The following is a 23,816-nucleotide window of genomic DNA, read 5'->3' as shown; positions in this document are numbered from 1 at the left end:
AAACTTGCACAACAGATTAAGTTTTTGCCTTAAATGATCTTTTTCCACTAAGGCGGGACAACTAAAAAAATGGGCAACAATTCTTCATCGGTTGGCCCGACCTTATCACCCACACCTTCAAAGAAGAGCCTTCTCAATTGTTCTTCTCAACCCTCAGGATTGGTCTCCAAGAAATCATCCTTCTCTTCACAATCAGTTTCATCCAACGGGGAGATCAAGAGTAGTAGTGGTAAGACGAATGATAACAAGTCTCAAAAAAGCAATACGAGCCTCGCCACTACTCGGAGCAATGAGCAAGCTAACAAGTCCTACAAGCAAACAACAAGTAGATTTACAGATAGAATTGCTCGGTTGTCAGCTTCAAAAAGCAAAGCCATCATGAACGATGAAAGAAATTCCTTCGAATTTAGCGATACAACTTCAGAAGACTCGGAGGAACACGATGAGCTCACCATGATACACAGAAATAATATTACACAAAGCCATGATGATTTCAGCAAAGATTTCAAAATGGCATCATTAAGGGAAACAATTGGCTTTCTGAAAAAGAAGCCCAAAAAACCTCGAAATAATTTATTAATCTCCACAGCATCCATACCCTCCCTCGATAACCCCCTTTCATCATCTACATCTTCACTGTCATCAGAAACAACATTACGAAAAAGTCGACTTCCTCCACAAGCTCCGAATTCGCCGAAACATTCTAACACTATCCATCCAATATCGTTCAATGACTCATTGATCGATGTTGTAGAAGATGATTTTGATCAGTCATGGTTAGACCAACCAAAATCTGCATTGTTTTTACGTCCTGCAACTGGGTCTTCACGAACTGGCCAAGTTCCCACTTCCTCCACGCTCTCCATTTCTTCACCTACCTCCAAAACCAGCCTCCTTAACACTACCACATCTAACACAGCAGCTGAATTGACTAGTGAGGATATTTCTTCTCTTTCTGATTCAATATCCTCATCACTGCCGTCTCTTCAATCCTCTTTGTTATCCAGTACAGGTCCAACTTCTCCTTCCTCAAATTTTACCAATAATTCCAGTACACTCTCTAAATATTCAACTTTTGCACAACAAGAAGAAACATTAAGAGTCAAAGAAAAAAAAGAAGTGTTATCTCAAAAACTGTCTCGTTCTAAAATTACACAAGTGTTCAAAAGCAAACGACTTATTCCTTCTACGGATCCCAACAACGATTTTGTCCTTTCTGGAAGCCTAGAGCTAGGGAAAATGTTTTCGAAAGCAAAAAGCAACATTTCTTTTATCAATAATTTAACTCAGTCTCTGGATTCGTTTTCCTTAAAAACAAAACTCACAGACGCGTTTAAAGAATTCACAGGCTCCTCACCCTCCAAAGATCTTGTCACAAATGATGGACTTTCATTTTCCGACTATTTCCCTGCGGATGACAGTGTTCTGATCCCATCTGTCGCCGATAAAGGACCAACTTCCTCCTCCATGAACGATAGATTATCTTCTGTAAACATTGACCGCCTTATAGATGTGGTCCAACCATCGTCAAAACCTACACCAACCGTTCCCAAAGCTCAACCAAATGCTATCCTTAACACTGCTGTACCTACCTCGCAAAACAAAACGCATCCTCGTGTTACAAAATCAAGCACATCCACGAATAAGGGTTACTACATGGATTTTTGTGGAATTACGAGCAACGTCATGGAGATTATTAAAGATTGTGAGGAATGGTCAGATTCTAGCCACATAAAATCTCCATTCCAGATTGAAATTTCTGAACCCATCAACAAGGCAGAAACCTTTCATTTACCTCCTCGACAAGATGATTTCGAGAATCGTTTTCTTACCATTCCTGATCTTAAGACATTGAAGACGAACCATCACTCACTGACCAAAGAGGAGAACCTGTTCGATAAACGTGTTGTGATGTCATCACCATAAATTAAAACATGACTGTGTGTGAATTGAACTCGATCAGAATTTAACAACACAAAAAATCTTTCTCGAGATGGACTCTCACTTTTATTGCGATCAACAATTTGTAACTCCACAAATACTCTTTCCTCATACTGTGATCAAGGAAGCACAACAACAACCACAGTATGAGAATGAACAAGAAGAGATTGATCAATTTTATGATGATTTTGATAATTCCGATGAAGAAGATTTATTTGCATCTCATACGAGTAAAGTGATGATAAGTACGACGAATGATAAAGACCATCACTCGGCTCCGAGCTCATCACTCTCAACATCTCATCATGAGAATGATGATAACAAAGAAGCTCCGAGCATGATCGGAACAGTTATTCCATCTCTGGAAAATTCATCTCAACATGATGATGATGGAATACATGTTCATGAAATATCAACCATTCAACAGCACATGTATTATTATTTATATTGTTATGAAGAGGATGAGAGTGATTTTGCAAGTACTTGTTCCTTAGATGATCAAGAGAATGATCATCTTCAAGCAACGACGTTTAAACAACATTTGGATTACTTTTCTCTGATCGATCAGGAGGAGAATGATGAGGATGAACAATACAATGATTCAAGTACGGAATTATCTTCTCGTCAGAAAAATCAAGAAGAAGAACAAGAAATTCTTGAAAATTCAAGTTTGAAATCAGGAAAACAGGTGAGCCTTTTAGATGACGATTGGACATTGATACAATATTATTTAAAATATACAGAAAAGTGTAGTGAATTTAATTATTTCAAAATTACTTTAACAAGCTCACGAACCATTTTACATGCCAATAGAAATCGAATGATACAACAAAGTACTATTTTAAAAACAATGATGCAGAGTGAAATGATAGAATCCAAGATGAATGAAATGACTATTAATGGATCCATTGAAGAAGAGAAGGATTTTATACGAGTCATGGATTTTATTCATGTTGGAGAATTGGGAATTCCAATTCTTGGAACAAGTTTTGCCAATTTGGAATGGTTTCCTGGTGATTCTTTAATTGGTATGAAAGATTTACTGCGATTGATCGATAAGGCAGATGAATATGGAGTTGCAAGCTTAATTCACTCAATTTCAAAAGTCATGAATGAGTACAATGTCATGATATTACTTGAAAAGGCTGTACAAATCTCTCCTGACCTCTCAGAAATTCTGGTGTTACAAGCTATTGACATCATTGCCTCGAACTTGTCATGTGTAATTGGTGGACAAATTTACAATAATCACTTGGATCGAGAAGCAATTCAAATTCAAGCCCAGTTGTGGGTGTGTGAGTTGAAAGATCAATTTGACTGTATTTCACAAGACGCATCCATAGCTCTATATTATTATAATTGAAAAGAAATACTATTGTGAATACTCTAATTGAGCTTCCTTCATTAACTCAAACAGATAGTGACTCTCCACAACAATTACCTCTCTTGTTACGAATTTTTCAGTCACGTCATTGTAGGGCGAGCGCAGAACAACTATTGGCAATCATTGTTGTTTGGATATTATCAAGTCCTTTTCAACAAGAAAAAGCAGACATGTCAGAATTGAGAGAGTTGAATGTTTTTCACAATTATGAAAATAGCAATGGAGAATTTTCAAAACGACTCGACGCGGGCATTTCATTCATTGCGAATCGATTAGACCTTTCAAGCATGTCATCCGAATGTACGGACATGTTTGTGGCCAAAGTTTTATTATCCATTGTTTCTTCATCAGCGCAATTCAAACCTTTACAACACAAGCTTAATAGATGCTTAGCGACGCAAATTGGTAAATCTTACTATGGTGCATTCCCTAATGACTCTGTGGAGATGTTTACAGATCGAATCACTGGCCCAATTTTCACACAATTACTTTTTCCAGAACATGCTGACATTGATCCACCACTGACAGAATCAAGCTCTATTGCAAGTAGTAGCAATGATCGATTCAACAACAACCATAGAAGCCACCACAACAGCAACATCAACAACTCCGCTTTAAGCATGGACAATCAGTTATTGCAAGATTTATTCTCTCTATACTTTACTGATAACAAAAAACAAACACAAAAATACCTTCAAGAACATTCTCTTCCATTACTTTTCACATTACTGAGAACAATCCATCGCTATGAGTCACATTCTTGGTATCAATTGTTATGCTTAACTTCGAATAGTATCATGACAAGTTTAGGAGAACAATTTTCCAAAGAAGCAGAAGATGTGTCACAAAAAGTCTACGAAAGGAAAGGTAATATGGAACCACCAAAAGTGTTTCAAGCATGTATGGTTGGATTGGATCGATCTGGGAAAACTTCCCTCCTCGAAAAGATGAAAGATCCTAACTTGAAACATTTGAAGGAAACAATACCAACTGTTGGATTTAATACTGAAACAATTTATCATGAAAATGTGGAAATATTAGTGGTAGGTTGTGATTGGATGTATTGAATTTTTTTTATTTATATGAAATATTACAAAATTGATTGTAAACATAATATGGTTGTATCTTGTCATTATTTGCAACAAAAAAAAACAAATAATACTTCACTACAATCATAGAGGGACATTGGAGGAATGACAAGGATTCGATCATTATGGTCACACTTTCTCTACTCGGCTGATTTAATTATTTACGTCATTGATGCATCTGACAAATCTCGATATGAAGAAGCCAAAGAATGTTTAGATCGATATATTGATATGAATTTAGCCAAGAAAGATTGTCGTGTGCTCATTCTCGCTAATAAGGTGGATTGTTTGTTAGAGGTATTTCCTCAAAATCAACATCAGCAACGAACCAAAATTATGAAAGAAACGTATGAGGAACTTGTGGAACTCTTTGAAAATTCTACATTGAATCAATGGCTAAAACAGCAACAAGTGAGCGTCTACTCACCATTGCTAAGTAAGCAGCACAAAAAGGTGAGTGATTCACGAATGAAAGAAGAACGACTGAAAATTCAATTATGTTCTGCCCGAACCGGAGAGGGAATTTATGAGGGATTTTCGTGGTTATTTTCAAGCTTGGTCATGAAAAACTTTTGGAACGTGGGGTCAATGAATTTCGGCCAGTTGATTAATGTCACTGATCTATTAAAGATGGAACGGAATGAACAGGTGTAGATTTGCATTGTATTGGGGACGGACAACTTTATTTACAAAGCAGAAGCCTTAATGACAGCGATAAAACAGGATTTGAAAAATCATCGAATTCATTGCAATTTTGGAGTTTTTATTAAAAACTGCTTAACAAATCAAAGGTAGATGCGTCAAATGCATTGGACTGAGAGTCAGAGCCTTCAGAGATGTCCGAGTCGAAAAAGTTAAGAGAGTCCAGTTCAGAGTATCGAGAGATATCAAAATCATCGAGTTCTTTCTTGAGAAAAGTCGAGTAAGGGTCTTCATACTGAGGACATGACAATACTTCTTCACACGAGTACATAGTAGAGGGAGAGGTAATAACGTTGCTACTTGAGAGCTCCTGGGCAGTATCACCTTGAACAGAGGGCAAGAAGCTTGGCTCGCACAGCCAAAATTCTTCTTGGAATGGATCTTCAGCAAGTGTTTCGCAAGGTTCCATAGCTTCAACCACTTCCTGGGTTGGAGAATTCGAGGTATTCATCTCCTCAAACTCAGTCGTGCTTTCCAAAGAGTCGCTAGTTGTATCGAAACGAACAGGTTGGTCACAGCCAGCAACCAAACGTCTGAATGCTAGCTCGTAGGCCAATGGTTGTTCTTCATTGGGCAGAGAGCGTATCGTTTCCATCAGCGATGCAAGTTGTTGCTCATAGAGTTGGAACTTCTCATCGTCGCTCATGGTTAACTTGAGTTTCTTGGCAAGGAAGGTTTCGTATGGGTCAACATCCTTGGCTTGTTCCATGTAGAGCCTCTTTTTGGTGACTTCCTCGTCTCTCTGTTCTGTTGTTCGTCTCCCATATATTTGGAATGGTGCACTTACCATAACAATAAGAGGGTTTTGCTTACCTTGAGAGTAAGCTTCAGGAGTGAACAAGCTAACTCTCATACAAATGTTTTCTTTTTGGTGATGATACGCAACATCACTGAATTGAAATTTAGTGTTACAAGTGAGCAAGCTTCGTGTTGAAGTGGTAGTATTCTTGTCAGTCGTTCGTTGTGAAGACGACTGGCCATGGTTGGAGTGGGTGCTGAGAGAGTCCTCAAGGCAGCAGCTGTGAGTACTGCTGCAATCATCATCCTCGTGAGTCATGTTGTCATTTCCCTTACCGTTATTGTGTTTTGAGGATGTTGTTGTGGATCGACGATGTTTCCTTTTGGCAATAATTGGTTTTCTTCCCTCGCAGGTTGGCTGCAGCGAAAGATGTGTTTCTCCTTTCAGAATTTCCTTCTTCTTACCTGTATGACTGTTGTCATTGAGAAGTGAAGCTCCATCGTGAGTGTTCACAATATCAATGTCTGCCAAAAGTTTTTGTGGTAGCGTTGTTTCTTTCGTGATGTTCTGACCGTTTGTATTCGTTCGTGTTGTTTGTTGTTCATCTTCATCAGAGAGCAGTGAGTTATTTGCTGTCTTGATGCTCTCCGTTTCAACTTCAATACAAAACTTGTATTTCAAGCTACTGTAAAGTTTGAATGGGACAAAGTCAACAACAGGGTCAGTACGACTCGAAATTAGAAACGTTACCTTTACAATATTGAACATCAAACTCTCTTGAGAGGCTTGATCGTAGTGAATCAAGCTCCATTCTCGGTCTACAAAGGACGAGAAAGAGGAAGAGAGGGGTAATACAATCTCCTCGCTCGCATGGTTTGATGTTGTTTGAGTGGTAGTAGTGGATTTCATTTCGTGCGTTATGGTGTGTTGGGACTGTGTCGGTTAAGAAATGTTCGTGTTGCCTCTGAATCGCTTTGTGGGCGGGTAACAAGCTGTTGGAGAGGGCAACAGGGTGTCGTTGATGTGTTATTTTTTTTTAAAAAAAAATTTAATAAATTATTTTAAAAATATCCAGACCAATTATTCTTCATTGAACGTGCAGCAACAACTGCCATTCCTTCTCAGAAGAAATTATTATTATTGAATTAGTCAACTAAGGTTTTGTAAATTGAGAACTCCAGTTCATGGTTCATGGACCTTAGGTTTTTAAAATAAAAAAATGAAATCATCACGCATTCGTTTTGCCACAGGTTCTCTTCCTTCTGTCCTCTCCTCGACACAAGGTTCATCATTGGATTCCGAGCGGATCAACTCTGAGAATTTTTCCAAGCGTGATCAAGAACATGATACACATCATTTTCAGGATTGGCTCCGATCATTGAACAAAGTTTAGCAAAGATCAAAATTGATGAATTATTTCATTATGGATCTCCGAAGGGAGAAGAGTCCTTGTGTCAAGCAATTGCAAATTTGTACAATAGAACAGTGAGAAGAGAGAATGTTGCAACAGAGAAGTCTACTCAACACAAAGATGATACCATGATCCATTCAGAACATGTCCATATTACTTCTTCTGCTCAACAAGCTCTCAATATTGTATTTTCGGCATTGTTTAACCATTCAATGTCCAGTGCTCACGAACAGTCAGCTGAAACCATTCTTTTTCTTCAGCAGCCATGCTTTTTTGGGACTGTTCGATTGGTGAAAAAGTTTTGTCTTTCTGGAAATCGAGTGAGCAACAATGAAAAACAAAAAGTCAATTCTGTGACGGTCGATAGCTTTGAAACTGTGGAAGAACTTATTCGAAAATTAACTAGAATTCCAATTGTCAATGTGACAACCAGTAGTCAGCAGTCATCCACGACAAACTCTGGCTTGTCACAAAAGCGCCCAAGAATTGTTATTTATTTATGTTCCAATTATCAAGCCTATAACGGTTCACGTATTTCTGATGCTGAAAAACAATTACTCTCGCTCCTTGTCAAGTCAAGAAGTGACGATTTTGAATTTATTGTCATTGAAGATAACCCCTATGACTTCTTATACCTGAACGGAAACGAAAGGCCACTAACCTTGTTTGAAATGATGCCAAATCACACCATATTGATTGGAGGGTTTTCAAAAATTCTTGCTCCAGGAATTCGCACTGGTTATATCATTATGAACGATCCATCACATCAACATGACAAGTCGAACGATCGACATTCTTTGAAAGGTCTCATTCACAGAGAGAAGCTGGATCAGGATTTATTTACTTCAACCTTATGTCAACAAGTATGTGCAGCAGCAATTTCAGAAGAGAGCAACACCTATCTACATTCATGGCGTAGAGTTGTGAAAGAGAGAAGAGACATTACACTGAAATATTTGAACGAAATTTTTAATGATGTAAAAGATCAAGTCGAATGGACTCAAGCAGATTGTGGAATTTTCATTTATGTGAGATTCAAGAATGCCTCAAAGAGCATACGGTCTGAAAACCAAACACTACCAGAGAATGAAAAAAGCAAAACAGAAGCTTCAGACGACATTTCTCAATTGCTAAAAATTGCCTCCTCCAAATACCAACTGGATTTAGAACCAAGTTGTTATACTTACCTAGATGGAAAATCTCGTTTGGAAACTCGTCTAAATTTTGTTCTACCAGAAACCATTGATGTATTGAGGGAGGGTATTTCACGATTGAGACAAGCCTACAATGACTGGATGAACAAATCGAGTAGCGCTCCATCGAAACACGCATTGAACAACAAGTCATTGAAAATTATTATTACATCTGGAGGAACAGCAGTGCCTATTGACACTGTTCGGTACATTAGTAATTGCTCCATGGGCACTACAGGTGCACAAATTGCGAACGAATGCCTCAACAGAGGTCATGTGGTTCATTTTCTACACAGGTAAGTTTTTCGAAAATCAAGTTTTTGAAAGATCTGCTCTTTCATGATACCCTTGACATTCCTGAACACGTATTCTAATTTATAGCAAAGCATCGCGTCTGCCAAATGAATTCGATTCAATGTACAAATCCAATCTTCACAAATATTCCTATTTCACCTTTGACGAATATCATGAACAATTGAAAAATCTTGTCACTACAACACAGCCTGATGTTGTCATTTTATCTGCAGCTGTGAGTGACTATGGAGTAGAGAACAAACACAATGACAAAATGAGCTCCGATCTCGACACTCAAACACTCACATTGATCAAGTTACCAAAAATAATTTCACTTGTTAAAAAGTGGAACCAAAAGTCTTTTTAGTGGGTTTCAAATTGCTGACAGGAGTTCCAACTGTGAAAGAGCTAATCAATACGGCCTACAGACATGGAATCAAAAATCATTCCAATCTTACTGTTGCCAATTCAACCCTCAAAAGTGATTCGTCCAATTTTGGTAACAGAATTATTACACTAATTACTCCAGAGAAGAGTGTCATTCCATGCTCTCTCACAACCTGCCAACATACTTGTCACAAACATTGAAAAACGAGTTTCTCATAGGCACTACAAAACCATTGTTCGCAAGAAGGAGATGGCAACTATGTTGATTATGTAAAAGAAATGCCACAGACACTTTGTAAAATGTTTGAAAATATGAAAAAAGCATATACACTAGGACTATTTGATAAGTATTTTGATGATGAGGATGATGAATTAACGTCTAAACACTGCAACACCTCCAACCATGGAAACATTGACGACGATGAAAATAGCTCTTCACATTTTGGATTTGTAGCAATGCGTGCTCCAAGCCCATATTCCGGATTTTTAATCACCTCTCGAGCTAGTAATAAGCAAAATCCAACCTTGAAAGACATTGTCTATGTGTCACATGTAGATTTCGAGAAACAAGAGTTACATGTGCATTCCCAGCAAGGACATAAATCATCTCTCAATGCAAATGTTGCTGCATGGCTGTTCGAGAATCGAAAAGAAGTGAAGCTCATCTTACACGCACATATTTTCCCAAGTTGTGATAATATGACTGATTTTGATTATTCACCTGGAACTCAGGAAGACGTTGACGCAGTGGCAGCAAAAATGTCACATGGAGAGAAAATTGTAGAAATTCCACAGCATGGAATCATTTCGGTAGCAGAGCAGAGTGATGAAGTGGAAGAGGCTATTCATGCACTCGGAGAAGGACATGCCTACTTTAAATTTGCTCATTTATATGACATGATTTATGCAAGATTTCAGAAGGTAAGTGTCTTAAAGTTGAACTCACACAAGACGGCTAGCATTAAATCCAGTCGACTGATTTAATTGATGTACTCGATCGAGAATTTCCTGACAACAAGAATTTCACAAATATTTGTGATCTATGTTGTGGAACTGGAGAAGTCACTCGATTACTCTATGAGAGAGGTTTTCGAACATTCACATTGGCCGATCAAAGCGACAAGATGTTGTCATATGCCATGAAAAAATTAACCACTTGTTATGGAGAAGAATTTACTCGCACCATTCCAACACATGTCACATCCATGCAAGAACTGAAAATTCCAGAAGCAGAATTTGATGTCATTGTCATGAGGCAAGCCATCAATTACGCAATGCATTTGGAAGGCTATCCAAGGTTTTTACCTCCTGTTTTGAACATCTTAAAAAAGGAGGTAAATTCATTTTCAATACAACTAATTTCCAAGTGGAACACGCTGAAAAGTTTTCCAAGATGCGTGAATTGAGATATGACTCTACCGATGGACATGTTGGTATTTCTGGAGACAATCACAAAGATTACGACAACAACAATCAACAACATTTGAAAATTCCTTTCAATGTATACATTAGAGAAGGAAATTTGTTGAAAATTGAGAATCATACAGCAAATCCTCGTAGAGAAATTCGCTTACTCAGTCACGCACAACATTGTGTCATGGAACGAGTGAGATTCGACCAACATTCGAAAGAAGTACCACTGTATGAAAGACATTGCTTATTCGATCTCAACACATTTGGAATGTTCACACGGAACGAATTTTATGACGAATTGAAAGGTGTGGGTTTTACTCAAGTGAAATGTTATGGAAAGGGACTTGCAGAAATCGATATTGAAAGAGCTCAAGATGAACAATCTCCATCGTTGTACTTTGTTGCTACCAAATAGATTGTCATCGATTTTCATCACATTTCAAATTCCAGGTTTTTCCGGAAAAAACAAGAAAAAAATGAAACGAATGAGTTCCGAGAGAGAAGATTCGCATCTTTCTGATAGCAGTGAAAAGCCTTTTGAAGGTGCAAAAACAACCACCGAACATCATCATACAGATTCTGAAATGACCAGTAACAAAAAAACAAAGATGAATGATCATTCATCCTCCTTTTTCCAATCCGAGCTTGAAAAGAATTTAGTAAAAATTCAATTAGTGGACTTGGGCCATGAAGTTGTCTCTTCCGAATTATTCACTAAATTTAAAAATCATATGAGAGATCCCGTGATTGCAAGATTTAAATTACTTCTTTTGGGTAGCCGACTGGTTGGAAAAACAACATTTATCAATTGTTTCAACATTGATCCAAACTCCGTTCAACAGCTTCCTGAAATCAATACAACCATCTATCCCATCACATTTGCAACTCCTAAAGGTAAAATTTGTTTTCAGGTTTGGGATTATCAAAACGATAATAGACATTTCGATGATGACGGCGAGAGTATTCCGAAAGAGTTTTATCAAAACGCTCATTGTGCCATCCTCATGTTTGACACGACTTTACGAATGTCATACAAAGTAATTCCTCAATATTATCGAAAGGTTCAAGCCTTTTCCAACCAGCAACAAACCATACCTATTGTATTGTGTGGAAATAAGGTTGATTTCATTGATCGAAAAGTGAAAAGGAGGCATATTTGGTTCCATCGAAAAAAGAATATCGCGTACTATGACGTGAGTGCGAAAGGAAATTATTGCATTCAAAATCCATTCTTGAGTTTGGCTCGACAATTGTTGAAGGATCGAGATTTCACATTTGACAGCAGTGCTTTCATCTCCTGTACCAACCTCAAACCGCCAAATGTGATCATTGATTCCACACGTATTGAAATAATGGAAAAGGATCACATGTATTATGATGGCTTTCCATTACCAGATGATGATGATGAGTTATAATTCAATTTGTACAATTTATATTGACAGTGTTTAACTATTCGATTTCAAACGAATTTTTACAACAACGCGACGTTGAGAAATTCGTCACTCAACAATTGTTGGAGAGAAATTCAAATTCACATCCTTGAGTATAAATATCAAAGGCAGGATACAAATCCAAATAATCTGGAGCAGTAAATGCTTTGCCACATTCCTTTCCATTGACAGTAAAAGATATAACACCATTCTGATGTTTCACAGTAACAACAGAGCCATCATTAATTCTTTGTGCATGGTAAACCTTATTCGAATCACCTGCCTGAGAATACAAATTTCCTGAAAGCGTGAACAAGTAAAATCCATTGACCTTGTAATTGGTTCCATTGACAGAAATATTTCGATCTGCTAATCCAATCATGACATTGGGGCACATGTTCAATAATTTCACGCTATACTGTTTGCAAGGAGTCTCTCCCAAAACAGCACAATTCCATCCATTGCCTCCTGAAGTTTTTGTCACTTTTTTGTTATCACACGATAACGTTGCATTGGTCGAAACGATGGTTGAATGGAACTTTGGTGCGGACACTTCTTGCTTGAGAGCTTGTCCTTGAGGAAGGGCTTGTTGTTGAAGTTTTCTCTCGTAGATGGCTTCCTTTTCTTCTAAAACTTGTTCTCTCTGCAAGAGACCTTGATTTTTCAGTTCCCAAAATTGCTTCAAATAGACCACGTATTCAATGTGCTGACGATATTCAGTCAAGAGTTGTTGTAGTTCCTTGATGGCGTTATCTGTTTTCTCCTTTGTCTTTTCAAACTGATCAAGAAGAGTGTTTAACATTTTTTGTTGTTGATTCAATGAGGATCCTGCTTCATGGTTGAGATTTAAAGAAAAATCCTATTTTCACGTTTTGTTTTTCGAATTACCAAATTAGTTCTTTTCAACGAGCATCCTGTTATTTAAGCCTTCTCTTGAGTTCTTCATTCGCTTTTCTCATGATCGTCATTCGACTCATGTAATTGTCTGATCATGTTCATGCTAATTTACAGCTTGTCAAGACATTCCAAGGGAAAGTTGTTCAGTTTGGATAGTTCTTGATCTTTTTGATCTCATTTTCATTGTTCATTTTCATACCCAGTTCAGTATTTTCTTCTAGCGCTTCTCGGCTTTGTACTTCAATGTAATCAAAAGGGAGCACAACTTGAAATGTATTGGGTCCTTTTGTATTTTCATCCAAAAGATATCCTTTGTTACTTCATTTTCGGTTGTCGAAAGCAATAAGCAATTTTTTTGGGAAATCGTTAGACCTTATTGCTACAAATTCCTTTGCGTTTCATTTTTTTTCTAAAAACATAATTTAATTCATTAAACATGATCATGATAAAAAGCTTTAAATTGAACCAACTTGCTAAATGAAAATACACAAAAGGTTGCCTTAAGACTTCCGAGATGAAATTTAATATTGAATTTCTTCTGTCATTTTTTAAAAAAAATGAAAAATTTTATTTCTCTTGTGAGAGGCTCTTCTCATTTTCATCATCATCAGCACCACCCATCACTCGTGAATAACATGTTTTCTACCAAGAGTACATGTTCAGCTCGAGGAACGCTCTCCGTGCTCTTCCAACAACAAGCATCATCTTCCACCAATAGTAAAATGTTTCATACGAGCGTTTTTTCATTCCAACAACAAGAACAAGTCTCGCTTCATTCCTATCCTTCATCAACCATTCAGGAAATTATGAATTCTCTTCCTGACCCATCAACATTGAACATTAAACCTAGAAACAAGAAGACTCCTGTTGAAAGACATAAAACAAGACAAACATGGAGGGACAGACCAAAAATCACAGCAAAATTCCTCGATACACTTCCCACAGTAACATTCAGACAAATTAATATTAAACAAGGCCCAAAGAAGGTGAATGAAGTTACCGAAATGTTACGTGGAATTAGTGCAAAGGAAGCTCTCATTCAATTACAAAGTTGCGAGAAGAAAATTGCTCCTAAAATGTATACATTCATTCGTAGCTGTATGCTCAATGCCGAAAACGTTCATGGTATGAACGCTGATCGTCTTCTCATCCGAGAATGTATCGTAAATAAGCAGCAATACAGAAAACAATTGAGATATCATGCCAAGGGTCGTTATGGTGTCGAGTTGAATAGACGAACAAGTATTGTGGTCAAGATGGTCGAGGTACCAGAGATTGAAGGTGAACACAGATTGGGTAGATATGGTTGGACAAATAAGACTTGGAGAGAGTATGAACAAGAAATGTTGAGCGAGAAGACTACTGAAACTGTGGACAATGCTGAAATTATTGAGCCAGAGGCAACCATGCAAGAAGAGGCTTCTGACAACTCTGCAGCAGAATCTGTAGAAACAGTCGAAGTGAATGAAACACCAAACGCTTCCGATAAGAATGCCAAGCAATAATTATTGGTAGTAGGTCTTTGCCCATTTGATCATGTTCATGCAAAATTGCAATAATAATAATAATGATAACCAATAACAATAACATTTGACGTTTTTATCACCTTAGAGAGCAAGCAATGTAAATTTGTTTCGAGAGCCCACACATTTGGAAAAGGCACAATGTTCTGAATTTATTTAAAATTTCATGGACCATGAAAAAATAGCCTTACGATGATGGTAAGTCAATTTTTCTAATCGTAAGGCTCATCCTGTTGTGGATACCATCGGGATTACATGGCCGTTGAAGAATGATCAAAAACTTTCCAACTCGGGCAGTACCACCAAACTCATCTACTCGGGAGAAATTGAGAACGGTTTAATGCATGGTAAGGGTGTGCTGCACTTCCCGAATCATGAAAAGTATGAGGTAATTAGGAGTAATTGAATATATTGAGATGATCAACGTTTCAAACTTTTTACCTATCCAATATGCTCCATTCAGGGAGATTTTGTGTTTGGAAAGCGAGAGGGGCATGGTATCTATTGGTTTGCCGATGGTTCCAAATGTGAGGGCCATTGGGAGAACGATGTCATGAACGGACATGGATCAATTCACTATGCCAATGGAAATGTATACACAGGGGAGATCAAAGAAGGTCACATCAATGGACATGGTACGCTCTCGTATTCCGATGGAGATCAATATGAAGGCGAGTTTGTGAGAGGACGAATGAATGGAGTGGTAAGTTTTAAGGGCTACAAAGATAGTCAAATTCAAGCATGATACTGTGTGCACTGATGATCATTGTTGGTGAACCTTAGGGAACTTACATGTATGCAGACGGAGACAAGTATACGGGTGAGTGGAAGGACGATTTAAGGCACGGACATGGCACCATGATATTTTGTTCAAACGGGAACGGAGCTACAGCAGTGACAGAAACGTATGAAGGTCAATGGTATGAAGGCAAAATGCATGGTCAAGGAAAATACATTTACAATGATGGCAGTGTGTACAGTGGCGAGTGGCTTGATAACAAAATGCATGGCCGAGGATTGTATCATTATGTCAACGGAAACAAGTATGAAGGAGAGTGGAAAGAAGATTTAAGGCATGGACATGGTTGTTTCACATCCATCGATGGGAGCTTCTATGAAGGTGCGTGGATAAATGACCGAAAAGATGGAGATGGTATTCTGACTCTTGCTGATGGGTCCATTTTCAAAGGCAGATGGAGACACGGTGTCATTGAAGGGAGTGGATTTTTTCAACCTGCTCCTAATTCCATTTGGAATAAACCAGACTTGTAGGTGGATCACCATTTACCAGAAGTACACCATTTTATTGTAAATATTTTTTGATAATAGATGTAAAGCAAAGTGGCGCAGGGGGAGCGCGGTGGGCTCATAACCCACAGGTCCTAGGATCGAAACCTAGCTTTGCTATCAGCTTTTTTCACTGCTTTTCATTTTTTCATTCAGGAATGCAGCTCTATTTTAAGCTCCCCAAATTTTCAAATTACACAAAAAAAATGTTCTTGATGCGATCCGAATATGACCGTGGTGTAAACACATTTAATCCACAAGGAAGACTTTTCCAGGTCGAGTATGCGATTGAAGCTATCAAGCTCGGCTCTACAGCAGTCGGTATTCAAACACCCGATGGCGTTGTATTAGCTGTTGAAAAACGTTTAACTTCATCACTTTTGGATCCATCATCAGTAGAAAAGATTATGGAAATTGATTCTCATATTGGTTGTGCCATGTCTGGATTAACGGCTGATGCTCGTACATTGGTGGAACATGCCCGTGTAGAAACTCAACATCATCGTTTTACTTACAATGAACCAATGGGAGTAGAGTCGTGTACACAAGCTGTTTGTGATCTTGCTCTTCGTTTTGGTGAAAATGCCGAAGATTCTGATGAGGAAGATTCGGGAAGTGCCATGAGTAGACCTTTTGGTGTGGCCTTGCTCATTGCAGGTGTGGATGAAAATGGACCAGCCTTGTATCATACAGATCCTTCTGGTACTTTTACAAAATATGAAGCCAAAGCAATCGGAGCTGGTTCGGAAGGAGCTCAAACAACACTTCAAGAAGAATATAACAAATCCATGTTCCTTACACAGGCTGAGGATTTGGCCATTTCTATTTTGAAACAAGCCATGGAGGAGAAAATCAATTCGACCAATGTTGAAATTGCAAGTATTACAGTGCAAAATCCAGTCTTTACCGTTTACTCGAAGGAGCAATTGGAACAAATTATCAATAGAGTTGCAAACAAGTAATTGAAGACTCGAAATGTTTCACAATTATTTGATTTTGTAATATTGTTATGATTGTTTCTTATTTTTCTACTGTGATAATAAAATGTATAAAATTCTGATTATGTCAGAGATTTCTCGAATATTTCATTACTGGCTAAAATTATCGATTAATGATATTATCCAGATCAGTATTTGCATGACATGTTGATTTATTGATCCAAATCTTGTAATGGTTGTTGCTGAAGCAAGGTCGAACCATCCCTATGAAATATTCTCGTCTTGTTTTCCAATGCTTCATCAATTCTTGTTTTTGTTTCAAATTCTTGATGGCATCATTGGGGTCAATAATTACCAAAAAGCCAAAATTATAGGGATGCGTTTGACACAAGGTTGGCTCTGTCAACAATCGTTCATTAATTTCCACTAATTTTCCTTTCACATTCGATCGTATTTGCAAAATTCCTTCTTCTTCTTCCTCGCCACCACCACCACCACCACTCTTCACGAATTGTTGATGATAATAAATTCTTGCAATAACGTATGAGGTTGCACTTTAATTTCCTTCTTTTTTTGCAATTGCTGAGAGGAAGCACTCGGATTTGTTTGTTTGTTAGAAGTTTCTACAAGATCATCACCTTCATTCATACCACTACTATTGACCAACACTGCTGGAGGAGTCGGTCGGAGTGGAAATTCTACTTGATGTACTTTCAATTCCGAGCAGCTGCCAGACAATGAATGTTTCGGAGAAAGGCTAATCACGAATAATCCATTTTTGTGTTCTTGAATGCATAAATCTTGACAATCTATAGGAGAAGTTGATGATTTTTGAGGTTCCGAAGATTCGGAGAGTGGAACAATGTCGTGCTGCTGTTGATTTGTGAGGTAAAAATCATCAATATTTTCATTTACGAGCTTGAAATTCATTTTTTTGTATTAATAATTAAAGTTTAAATAATTTACAATTCATTGAGAAAGTATTAAAGTTAACTCAAAGACTTTACATTTCATGAATGAATATTGAGAAAGTTTCCAATAAATTGGTTAATAGAAAGCATGTTTGACAAGACTAAGTTTATTTATCAAATCTGTGAATTGTATTAAATAAATTGAAAACATAATTCTGAATTAATTCCAATACGCCGACATCTTCTATTTGCATTTCTTCCTGTATGGAATACCATTCTTTCACGTTGTACAATATTGGTTTTATGGTAAATTCTTGTTTAGCTCTAATTTGACGTTCGATCAATTGTTTGTATTCGTTCAACATTGTTTCATTTAATTCCATTCCTTGAATCCAAGTCTCCCTCTGAGAAGGTATAGAACCACACCATGAGCATTGTTCATACCTATTGGTTAGTAGAACTCCTATCATGAGTTGGAGTAAACACAAAAATTCGTCAACTAAAAAGTGCTGTTTTCCTTTTCTAGTCAATAAAAATTGTACAAATTTGTAGAATGAAGTAATTTCAGAATAATCTCTCGAAACAGACAGAATACAGGGAAGACCATACTCATTCCCTTCATCTTGTCCATATAGCACATTACGAGCAAGTTTTTTCAATCTTTCCCTCCATGGCTGATGGTTTGATGTCATAGATTGAAATTCTAAAACATTCTGATCCGTTGTTGAAATCGTGAACGAAACCAAACGGTTCTCGTTCGCCACTGATGATGGTTTACAACCCTCGTTCATCTGCATGGATTCATCAAATTCCATTAAAGCTTTTTCCAAATCAATGATTAAAAACAAATCCAAAGGAATTGGAAAACGCAAAGGCAATTCTTTTCTTAATGCAACACATTCCAATAGAGTATCAAACAATTCATCCATAGGACCATCGGTACTCTTTGTTATGTCTTCCCCTTGATCTATCTTCATAAGGAACAATTGTTGTTGTAGGAATTGTATTTCATACATAAAGGACAATCCAAAATGTCCACTATTACATCTCCGTTCATCATATTCCATACTTGAATTCCATCGAGTACAAAAGGAACATATAGTATTGATCACTGTACGACTCGTTTCTGAATCTCTGGAAATCATCAAGGTTTTCCTTAACAAGATGCGCTCTGCCAAGTTCTCTGCACGGTTGAAACTATTCATATCATGACAATGAATGAAACCATCCCGATTCCATTCTAATAGAAATTTTGCATATTGAATATAAACTTTGAGAGGATAGAATGTATGATGAGAGCCTAACTGTTGTTTTGAATCTTTAAGGTTGTTGTTCTCATCGGATTCAACCAGAATCACCAATTGAATACGTAAATAGTCGGATTTTGTTGGAGAAACATGTCGTTTGGAAATATTAAAGTTACATTCCATAAATCCACTCTTACAAAGTGTTTGTTTCAAGAATGAAACCAACCACTGATGATTACTAATGAAAATGGAAGGGCGCTCAAAAGCACTCTGCTCCTTAACCCGAGATACTTGTTCCTCACACCACTCCTGCACACAACGATTCAAAGGAGTGTCGCTCATGAAATTTGGTTGAACATTCGAATCTCTCTTTTGAATGGTTTGAATTTTTCTTTCGAGTTTTGAACAAATCAAATGCAAGGCTTTGCAGGTTGGATCATTCCAATAATCATTGAGTGGCATCATGAAGGAGCTTTCTGGAGAAATGGAAGACAATTGATCTTGCATGTCAGGTAATGTTCTTCTATATAAACTCCTTTCGAGTATTTTCATCTTCCAAACATGTGCATGAGGTGAGTGAGAGGTCATGAGTCGTCCTCTCAACATGCTCAACAACACTTCTAGTTCATCCTCTGTTTGACCTTGAACAGAGCATGCAGAATGTTTGGAGTTTGGTAAAAAGTCCAATAGAGTAAGGACCACATTGGACGTTTCCTCTTCCATCATCATCATCATGGTTGTACTCGTTGGTGTTGAAGGGCTCATCCATGTTGGAGAGATGAGAGGTATCACACGCATGTTGGGATTGTTTTTCTTCTAAAAGCTTAAGAAGTTTAATTTTACAGGTGTGTTTAATAAACGGAAAAGCGTGATTGAACACGTTTTCAATTCGATTAATTGTTGATGAAAGGTTTCATGAGGGACTTGGTCGAATAAGTTCTAAAAAAACGTGAAGAGTTGTTACAGTGATGGTCAGTATTCCACTCTTGACACTTTTAAAATGAAAACGAATTTAATGTGCTACTTATTATTAATACATTGCTACTGCTCTTCTAATTTCAAATCTGTAACTGCATTTTCAGAAGAGGCAGGTTTTGTCTTCTTCTTTTTGTCACTCTTGGCTGAACTCTTCTTTGCTTGACTCGTAGCAATTCGGCAATTTCCAACAAGACATGATCCAATATCAGCTTCGTCCAAAGCTTTGATACATGCTTCAACCATGGGTGATGATTTGGCTTCTGATCGTAAAATGGCAACTGCTTCTTTTCCAACCTTTCCCTTCTTACTGCTACCTGCTGGTACCAGTTTGACTTTGTATGTGTAATTCTTGAGACAAGTGTATGGAGCACATACTGGAATGGCAAATAAGAAAATGTCATCGTCACGTGGTTGACCTGTCAAGCTGTCAATTTCGGTGAGTTTTTCTCGATCTTCTTCGTCCATGAAAGGAATATTTTCTTCTTCCAAAACCTTCTTGATTTCAGCTTGTTCTTGTTTCTTTTTACGAAATTCTTCTTCCTTCTTCTTTTGAAGTTGCTTGCTGTCAATTTCTTCCTTTGGCTTTTCTTTTGGTTTGTTTCCAATGAGTTCCATCATGATCTTTCGTTCTTCTTCGTCTTGATCTGCATACTTGGTTTTGAGCTTTTTCCATTTGCCACGTTTCATACCTTTTGGTTTATGAACTGGGAGAGATGAAGAAGAGGCCTCAGCTGTTGCAGTTTCCTCAGTTGTTGTATCTTCTTGTTGTTGTTCCTTTGTTTCTGATTTCTTTTGCATATCTTCAGGAATGTTACCAGAAAGAATGGCTTCTCTGGCCTCCTTGTCACTCATACCCTTCTTCTTGAGTCGTTGCAACAACTTCTTCTCTTTTGCAGAGAGATTTCTCCTTTTCGTCTCAGTGCCATTTTGTTGAGAATTCTCATCCTCTTCGTCATCCATTTCGTTTGTGGTTGGATGGTTGGCTTCGAGTTCGAGAATTTCCTCACTAGTGACATTGTCTCTATGGTGCACTCGATTGTCCTCTTCTTCTGTTGTCTCTGCCTTAGAAGTACTTGTCGTGGTGGTGACGGTACCATGTTTATCGTTACTGAGAATGTCGTTGGCGCTTGTGGTGGTTGTGTCTTCCTCAAACGTGCCTCCAGTAGTGGATGACTCTGCATCATCGTAATATTCGTTGGCAAATGCGTCAGAGACCTTGTTAAGATAATCGGATGCTTCAGCAGCGCTCATTCTTGGTTGTCTCTCCTGAAGGTGATTTGGAATACATGATTCATCGACTTTAAACATTACGGCAAATCCCATGACGAGTGGTGATGGTGGCAAGAAGTTCTTCTTTCCACGAATCATAAAACTTCCCAAAGTTAAATATTCACCAGAAGGAGCTGTTTTCGAGACTTGATGGTCATACACCCAGTAGGCACTGGACATGACCTTATTGTCCCAAGCCACACTTCTGCAAACACAAAACATGCCTGCTTCTTGAAGACTGAGTGGAGGAATAGGTTCTCCTGTTGGATTCTTAATAATACATGATGAAGCTCCGTGAACATCAGCATGAACATAAATATCACCCTTTCTCATATATCGCTTCACAAGAAGTTCATTCTGTTGCGCATCACGGCCACCCAATACAAGGTAATTCTCAGATGTAATAAACCAATAGAATTTCTCAAACCAGAATCTTTTTCTTCGAAGAGTAATTTCAGATTTGACTTGAGTTTTCTTTGCAGATTCGAGTGTTTTTTGTTCGGTTTTCTTGATGGCCTTCTTCGAGGCAAGAGTGGCTTTTTCCTTATTCTCTGCTGACTTTTTACGTAAGGCATAATATTTGGCTGCATTTGCATGGGCTGTCATGGAAATATCAATGTCAATTCGCATTGGTTCTTCCTTTGTTTTTTTAGATGATGAGGTGGTGTTGTCCTCGTCACTCTCATCGCTCTCGTCTTGTTCATTCTTTTCCTCTTCATCTTCTTCGTCTTCCTCATAGTCATCCTCTTGGTTTATATAAACTGATGGTGGTGGAAGCATCAATGTAATTTGGCTGGACTCCAATTTCAATTTATGAATCATGGCAGCAATTGGATCGATGTCTCGATGCTCCTTAATAACTTGTTTGATTGTTTCCCATGGCTGAGATTGAGCAAGTGCACCACAAACAACTTGAATTGCTTGATCAACCATTTCATAATATTGCTCAATCAAATTTGCAATAGTTTCATACTTGTCCATAGAAGCTTGCAACTCTTGCAATTTGAGTTCTTGTTCTTTTTTGACCTTATTCAACTTCTTTTCAACAACGTTCTCAACACTTGATTTTTGAGATTCAATTTTCTTAGCCTCAATAGCTGAGAAGAATTCGTCTGCACACTTGTCAAATGATTGGAAGGTAATAACTTTGATTTCATCAGGATTGGTTGGAATTTTTCTACGAACTTGCTCGAAAAGGAATGGAGTAAAATCATCGTATTGGTCTCTCTTAATGGACAAACGCTTCTCCTCTTTCAATAACTCTATTTGCTTCAATTGCAATTCGTTGAGAGGCATTGGCTCAGTTTGTTCTAAAGACGCCGATGCAGAGCCATTCTCCTCTTGCTGTTGTGGTGATGTCTGATCCGAAGATGTTGACTCTTAGTTGCAGGAGCGAATGGATTTTCAACAGTGACCTCATCCAGTTGTTTTTGATGTACAATATCTTTGAGAATAATATAACCCTTTTGTTTTTCGGTCTTAATTCTCATGATAAAGTCGTCCACTTCCTTAAATGATGCCACAAGTTTATCCAAAATTGGTGTCTCAACGAGTGGAGTAGAATTAAGGACGCTCTCAATTTCCACCAATAGTCGTTTAGTGAGATCTTGTGAGCTATCGAGAAGGTTAAGATTTTGTGGAAGAGTATCAGACGTGAGTAAAACATGCTCAACAAATCCTGTACCATAATCCAAATAATTGACAAGACAATTTTTGACAGTAAGTGTTGGAACAGTAGGAGCTTTTTTCGAGTGCTGTTTCTTCTTTTGATCTTGTGGTGTTTCTTCTTGAGTTGTTGCTTGCACAGCACTCGTTAATTCCTTGTCAATTGCATTGTGAAAAGTTTGAGCAAGACTTGTTTTTGAAATTCCCTCAAATTGCAAACGAGTTGACACTGGATAAGTCTCTCCGACAGCAAACAAGCCAGTCTCTGCTTCCTTACTGTGTGTACGTAACAAACTAATAATCTTGTATTGATGGTCCGTGAGAACAACGTTACCCTTGGCAAAGAACTCTACAATAAGGTGATAGGCTTTTTCTTCAACTCCGAAGGTGAAATCAACGACACGATCAACGCCCAATTGTGCTACATTTTCCAATCTTTTGGTTCTGATGTGTTTTCTCAACTACAGTGTTTGAGACAACAGTCATAAATTGTTAATAGATGGATTGAAAATGATGGTGTGAGAACAAAGCAAGTGGATGAAGTAATTAGAAAGTTGTTTGAATTTTTGTTGCATTGTCGTTCGGAATGCATGATGTTTCCGAATTTTAGCCATTCAATATTCAAATAATTATGTTTCCGATTTGTAAATTTACAATAATTACTCCCGACAGTATACTTACCTTCAATACGAATGCAGATGGCATTTTCGACTTGTCTCTCTCAAACGCTGTACTATGAATTCTAATTCCTGATTCAATGAGTACAACAATCTTCTCATCGGTCTTGGCAAATTTCAACAAGTAAGTCTTCTTGTTAATGTCATACAGATTGGCCAATCTCATGCCGATAATTTGTTCTCTCAATTCCGCAACAATGGCACGGATGTCCACAACAGACATACGATTTTTCATCTTGGTGATTTGGTTCTGTTGGTTGTTGAAATATTTCGGTTTTGATGAGGGTGTAGTGTGGTGAGGTGTAGTAAATTTCGCGAGTGATGATGATGATTTTAAAAAAGTTTAAAAATAAAAACGATCCTAGTGTTCTCTACGAATGGAAAATTTGATGATGTAAAATATTACTACAAATATAATGTAAATATAGATGATGTAAAGAAA

General features: G+C 37.7%; 13 protein-coding genes across 13 annotated transcripts; 8 read left to right on the top strand and 5 right to left on the bottom strand.

Annotated features, from left to right (window-relative positions):
- Positions 1–69: 69 nt before the first annotated feature.
- C9374_004711 (uncharacterized protein) lies at positions 70–1,926 on the top strand (the record flags this gene model as incomplete). Its single annotated transcript, XM_044694381.1, has 1 exon — positions 70–1,926. One exon carries the CDS (start codon positions 70–72, stop codon positions 1,924–1,926), a length of 1,857 nt encoding a protein of 618 aa, XP_044549053.1.
- A 67-nt stretch (positions 1,927–1,993) lies between these two features.
- Positions 1,994–5,067, top strand: C9374_004710 (uncharacterized protein; the record flags this gene model as incomplete). The annotated part of the gene is made up of 3 exons (XM_044694380.1): positions 1,994–3,228; positions 3,309–4,368; positions 4,504–5,067. The coding sequence occupies 3 exons, from the start codon at positions 1,994–1,996 to the stop codon at positions 5,065–5,067; spliced, it is 2,859 nt and encodes a 952-aa protein (XP_044549052.1).
- Positions 5,068–5,179: 112 nt separating this feature from the next.
- Positions 5,180–6,763, bottom strand: C9374_004709 (uncharacterized protein; the record flags this gene model as incomplete). The annotated part of the gene is made up of 1 exon (XM_044694378.1): positions 5,180–6,763. One exon carries the CDS (start codon positions 6,761–6,763, stop codon positions 5,180–5,182), a length of 1,584 nt encoding a protein of 527 aa, XP_044549051.1.
- A 310-nt stretch (positions 6,764–7,073) lies between these two features.
- C9374_004708 (uncharacterized protein) lies at positions 7,074–9,119 on the top strand (the record flags this gene model as incomplete). Its single annotated transcript, XM_044694377.1, has 3 exons — positions 7,074–7,137; positions 7,218–8,754; positions 8,840–9,119. The coding sequence occupies 3 exons, from the start codon at positions 7,074–7,076 to the stop codon at positions 9,117–9,119; spliced, it is 1,881 nt and encodes a 626-aa protein (XP_044549050.1).
- Positions 9,120–9,418: 299 nt separating this feature from the next.
- Positions 9,419–10,967, top strand: C9374_004707 (uncharacterized protein; the record flags this gene model as incomplete). Its single annotated transcript, XM_044694376.1, has 3 exons — positions 9,419–10,060; positions 10,111–10,473; positions 10,524–10,967. 3 exons carry the CDS (start codon positions 9,419–9,421, stop codon positions 10,965–10,967), a joined length of 1,449 nt encoding a protein of 482 aa, XP_044549049.1.
- A 61-nt stretch (positions 10,968–11,028) lies between these two features.
- On the top strand, positions 11,029–11,967 carry C9374_004706 (uncharacterized protein; the record flags this gene model as incomplete). The annotated part of the gene is made up of 1 exon (XM_044694375.1): positions 11,029–11,967. One exon carries the CDS (start codon positions 11,029–11,031, stop codon positions 11,965–11,967), a length of 939 nt encoding a protein of 312 aa, XP_044549048.1.
- Positions 11,968–12,055: 88 nt separating this feature from the next.
- On the bottom strand, positions 12,056–12,784 carry C9374_004705 (uncharacterized protein; the record flags this gene model as incomplete). The annotated part of the gene is made up of 1 exon (XM_044694374.1): positions 12,056–12,784. One exon carries the CDS (start codon positions 12,782–12,784, stop codon positions 12,056–12,058), a length of 729 nt encoding a protein of 242 aa, XP_044549047.1.
- Positions 12,785–13,436: 652 nt separating this feature from the next.
- On the top strand, positions 13,437–14,384 carry C9374_004704 (uncharacterized protein; the record flags this gene model as incomplete). Its single annotated transcript, XM_044694373.1, has 1 exon — positions 13,437–14,384. The coding sequence occupies one exon, from the start codon at positions 13,437–13,439 to the stop codon at positions 14,382–14,384; it is 948 nt and encodes a 315-aa protein (XP_044549046.1).
- A 210-nt stretch (positions 14,385–14,594) lies between these two features.
- C9374_004703 (uncharacterized protein) lies at positions 14,595–15,674 on the top strand (the record flags this gene model as incomplete). The annotated part of the gene is made up of 4 exons (XM_044694372.1): positions 14,595–14,600; positions 14,671–14,790; positions 14,866–15,105; positions 15,186–15,674. 4 exons carry the CDS (start codon positions 14,595–14,597, stop codon positions 15,672–15,674), a joined length of 855 nt encoding a protein of 284 aa, XP_044549045.1.
- A 221-nt stretch (positions 15,675–15,895) lies between these two features.
- On the top strand, positions 15,896–16,651 carry C9374_004702 (uncharacterized protein; the record flags this gene model as incomplete). Its single annotated transcript, XM_044694371.1, has 1 exon — positions 15,896–16,651. One exon carries the CDS (start codon positions 15,896–15,898, stop codon positions 16,649–16,651), a length of 756 nt encoding a protein of 251 aa, XP_044549044.1.
- A 480-nt stretch (positions 16,652–17,131) lies between these two features.
- C9374_004701 (uncharacterized protein) lies at positions 17,132–17,557 on the bottom strand (the record flags this gene model as incomplete). Its single annotated transcript, XM_044694370.1, has 1 exon — positions 17,132–17,557. The coding sequence occupies one exon, from the start codon at positions 17,555–17,557 to the stop codon at positions 17,132–17,134; it is 426 nt and encodes a 141-aa protein (XP_044549043.1).
- A 148-nt stretch (positions 17,558–17,705) lies between these two features.
- Positions 17,706–19,583, bottom strand: C9374_004700 (uncharacterized protein; the record flags this gene model as incomplete). Its single annotated transcript, XM_044694369.1, has 1 exon — positions 17,706–19,583. One exon carries the CDS (start codon positions 19,581–19,583, stop codon positions 17,706–17,708), a length of 1,878 nt encoding a protein of 625 aa, XP_044549042.1.
- A 243-nt stretch (positions 19,584–19,826) lies between these two features.
- C9374_004699 (uncharacterized protein) lies at positions 19,827–23,597 on the bottom strand (the record flags this gene model as incomplete). Its single annotated transcript, XM_044694366.1, has 3 exons — positions 19,827–22,391; positions 22,448–23,158; positions 23,379–23,597. The coding sequence occupies 3 exons, from the start codon at positions 23,595–23,597 to the stop codon at positions 19,827–19,829; spliced, it is 3,495 nt and encodes a 1,164-aa protein (XP_044549041.1).
- Positions 23,598–23,816: the final 219 nt, after the last annotated feature.

This window comes from Naegleria lovaniensis, assembly GCF_003324165.1.
Source record: "Naegleria lovaniensis strain ATCC 30569 chromosome Unknown tig021, whole genome shotgun sequence".
Lineage (NCBI taxonomy): Eukaryota > Heterolobosea > Eutetramitea > Acrasida > Naegleriidae > Naegleria > Naegleria lovaniensis.
Note: the sequence above shows the minus strand (reverse complement) of the source record. Positions and strands in the feature narration are given on the sequence as shown.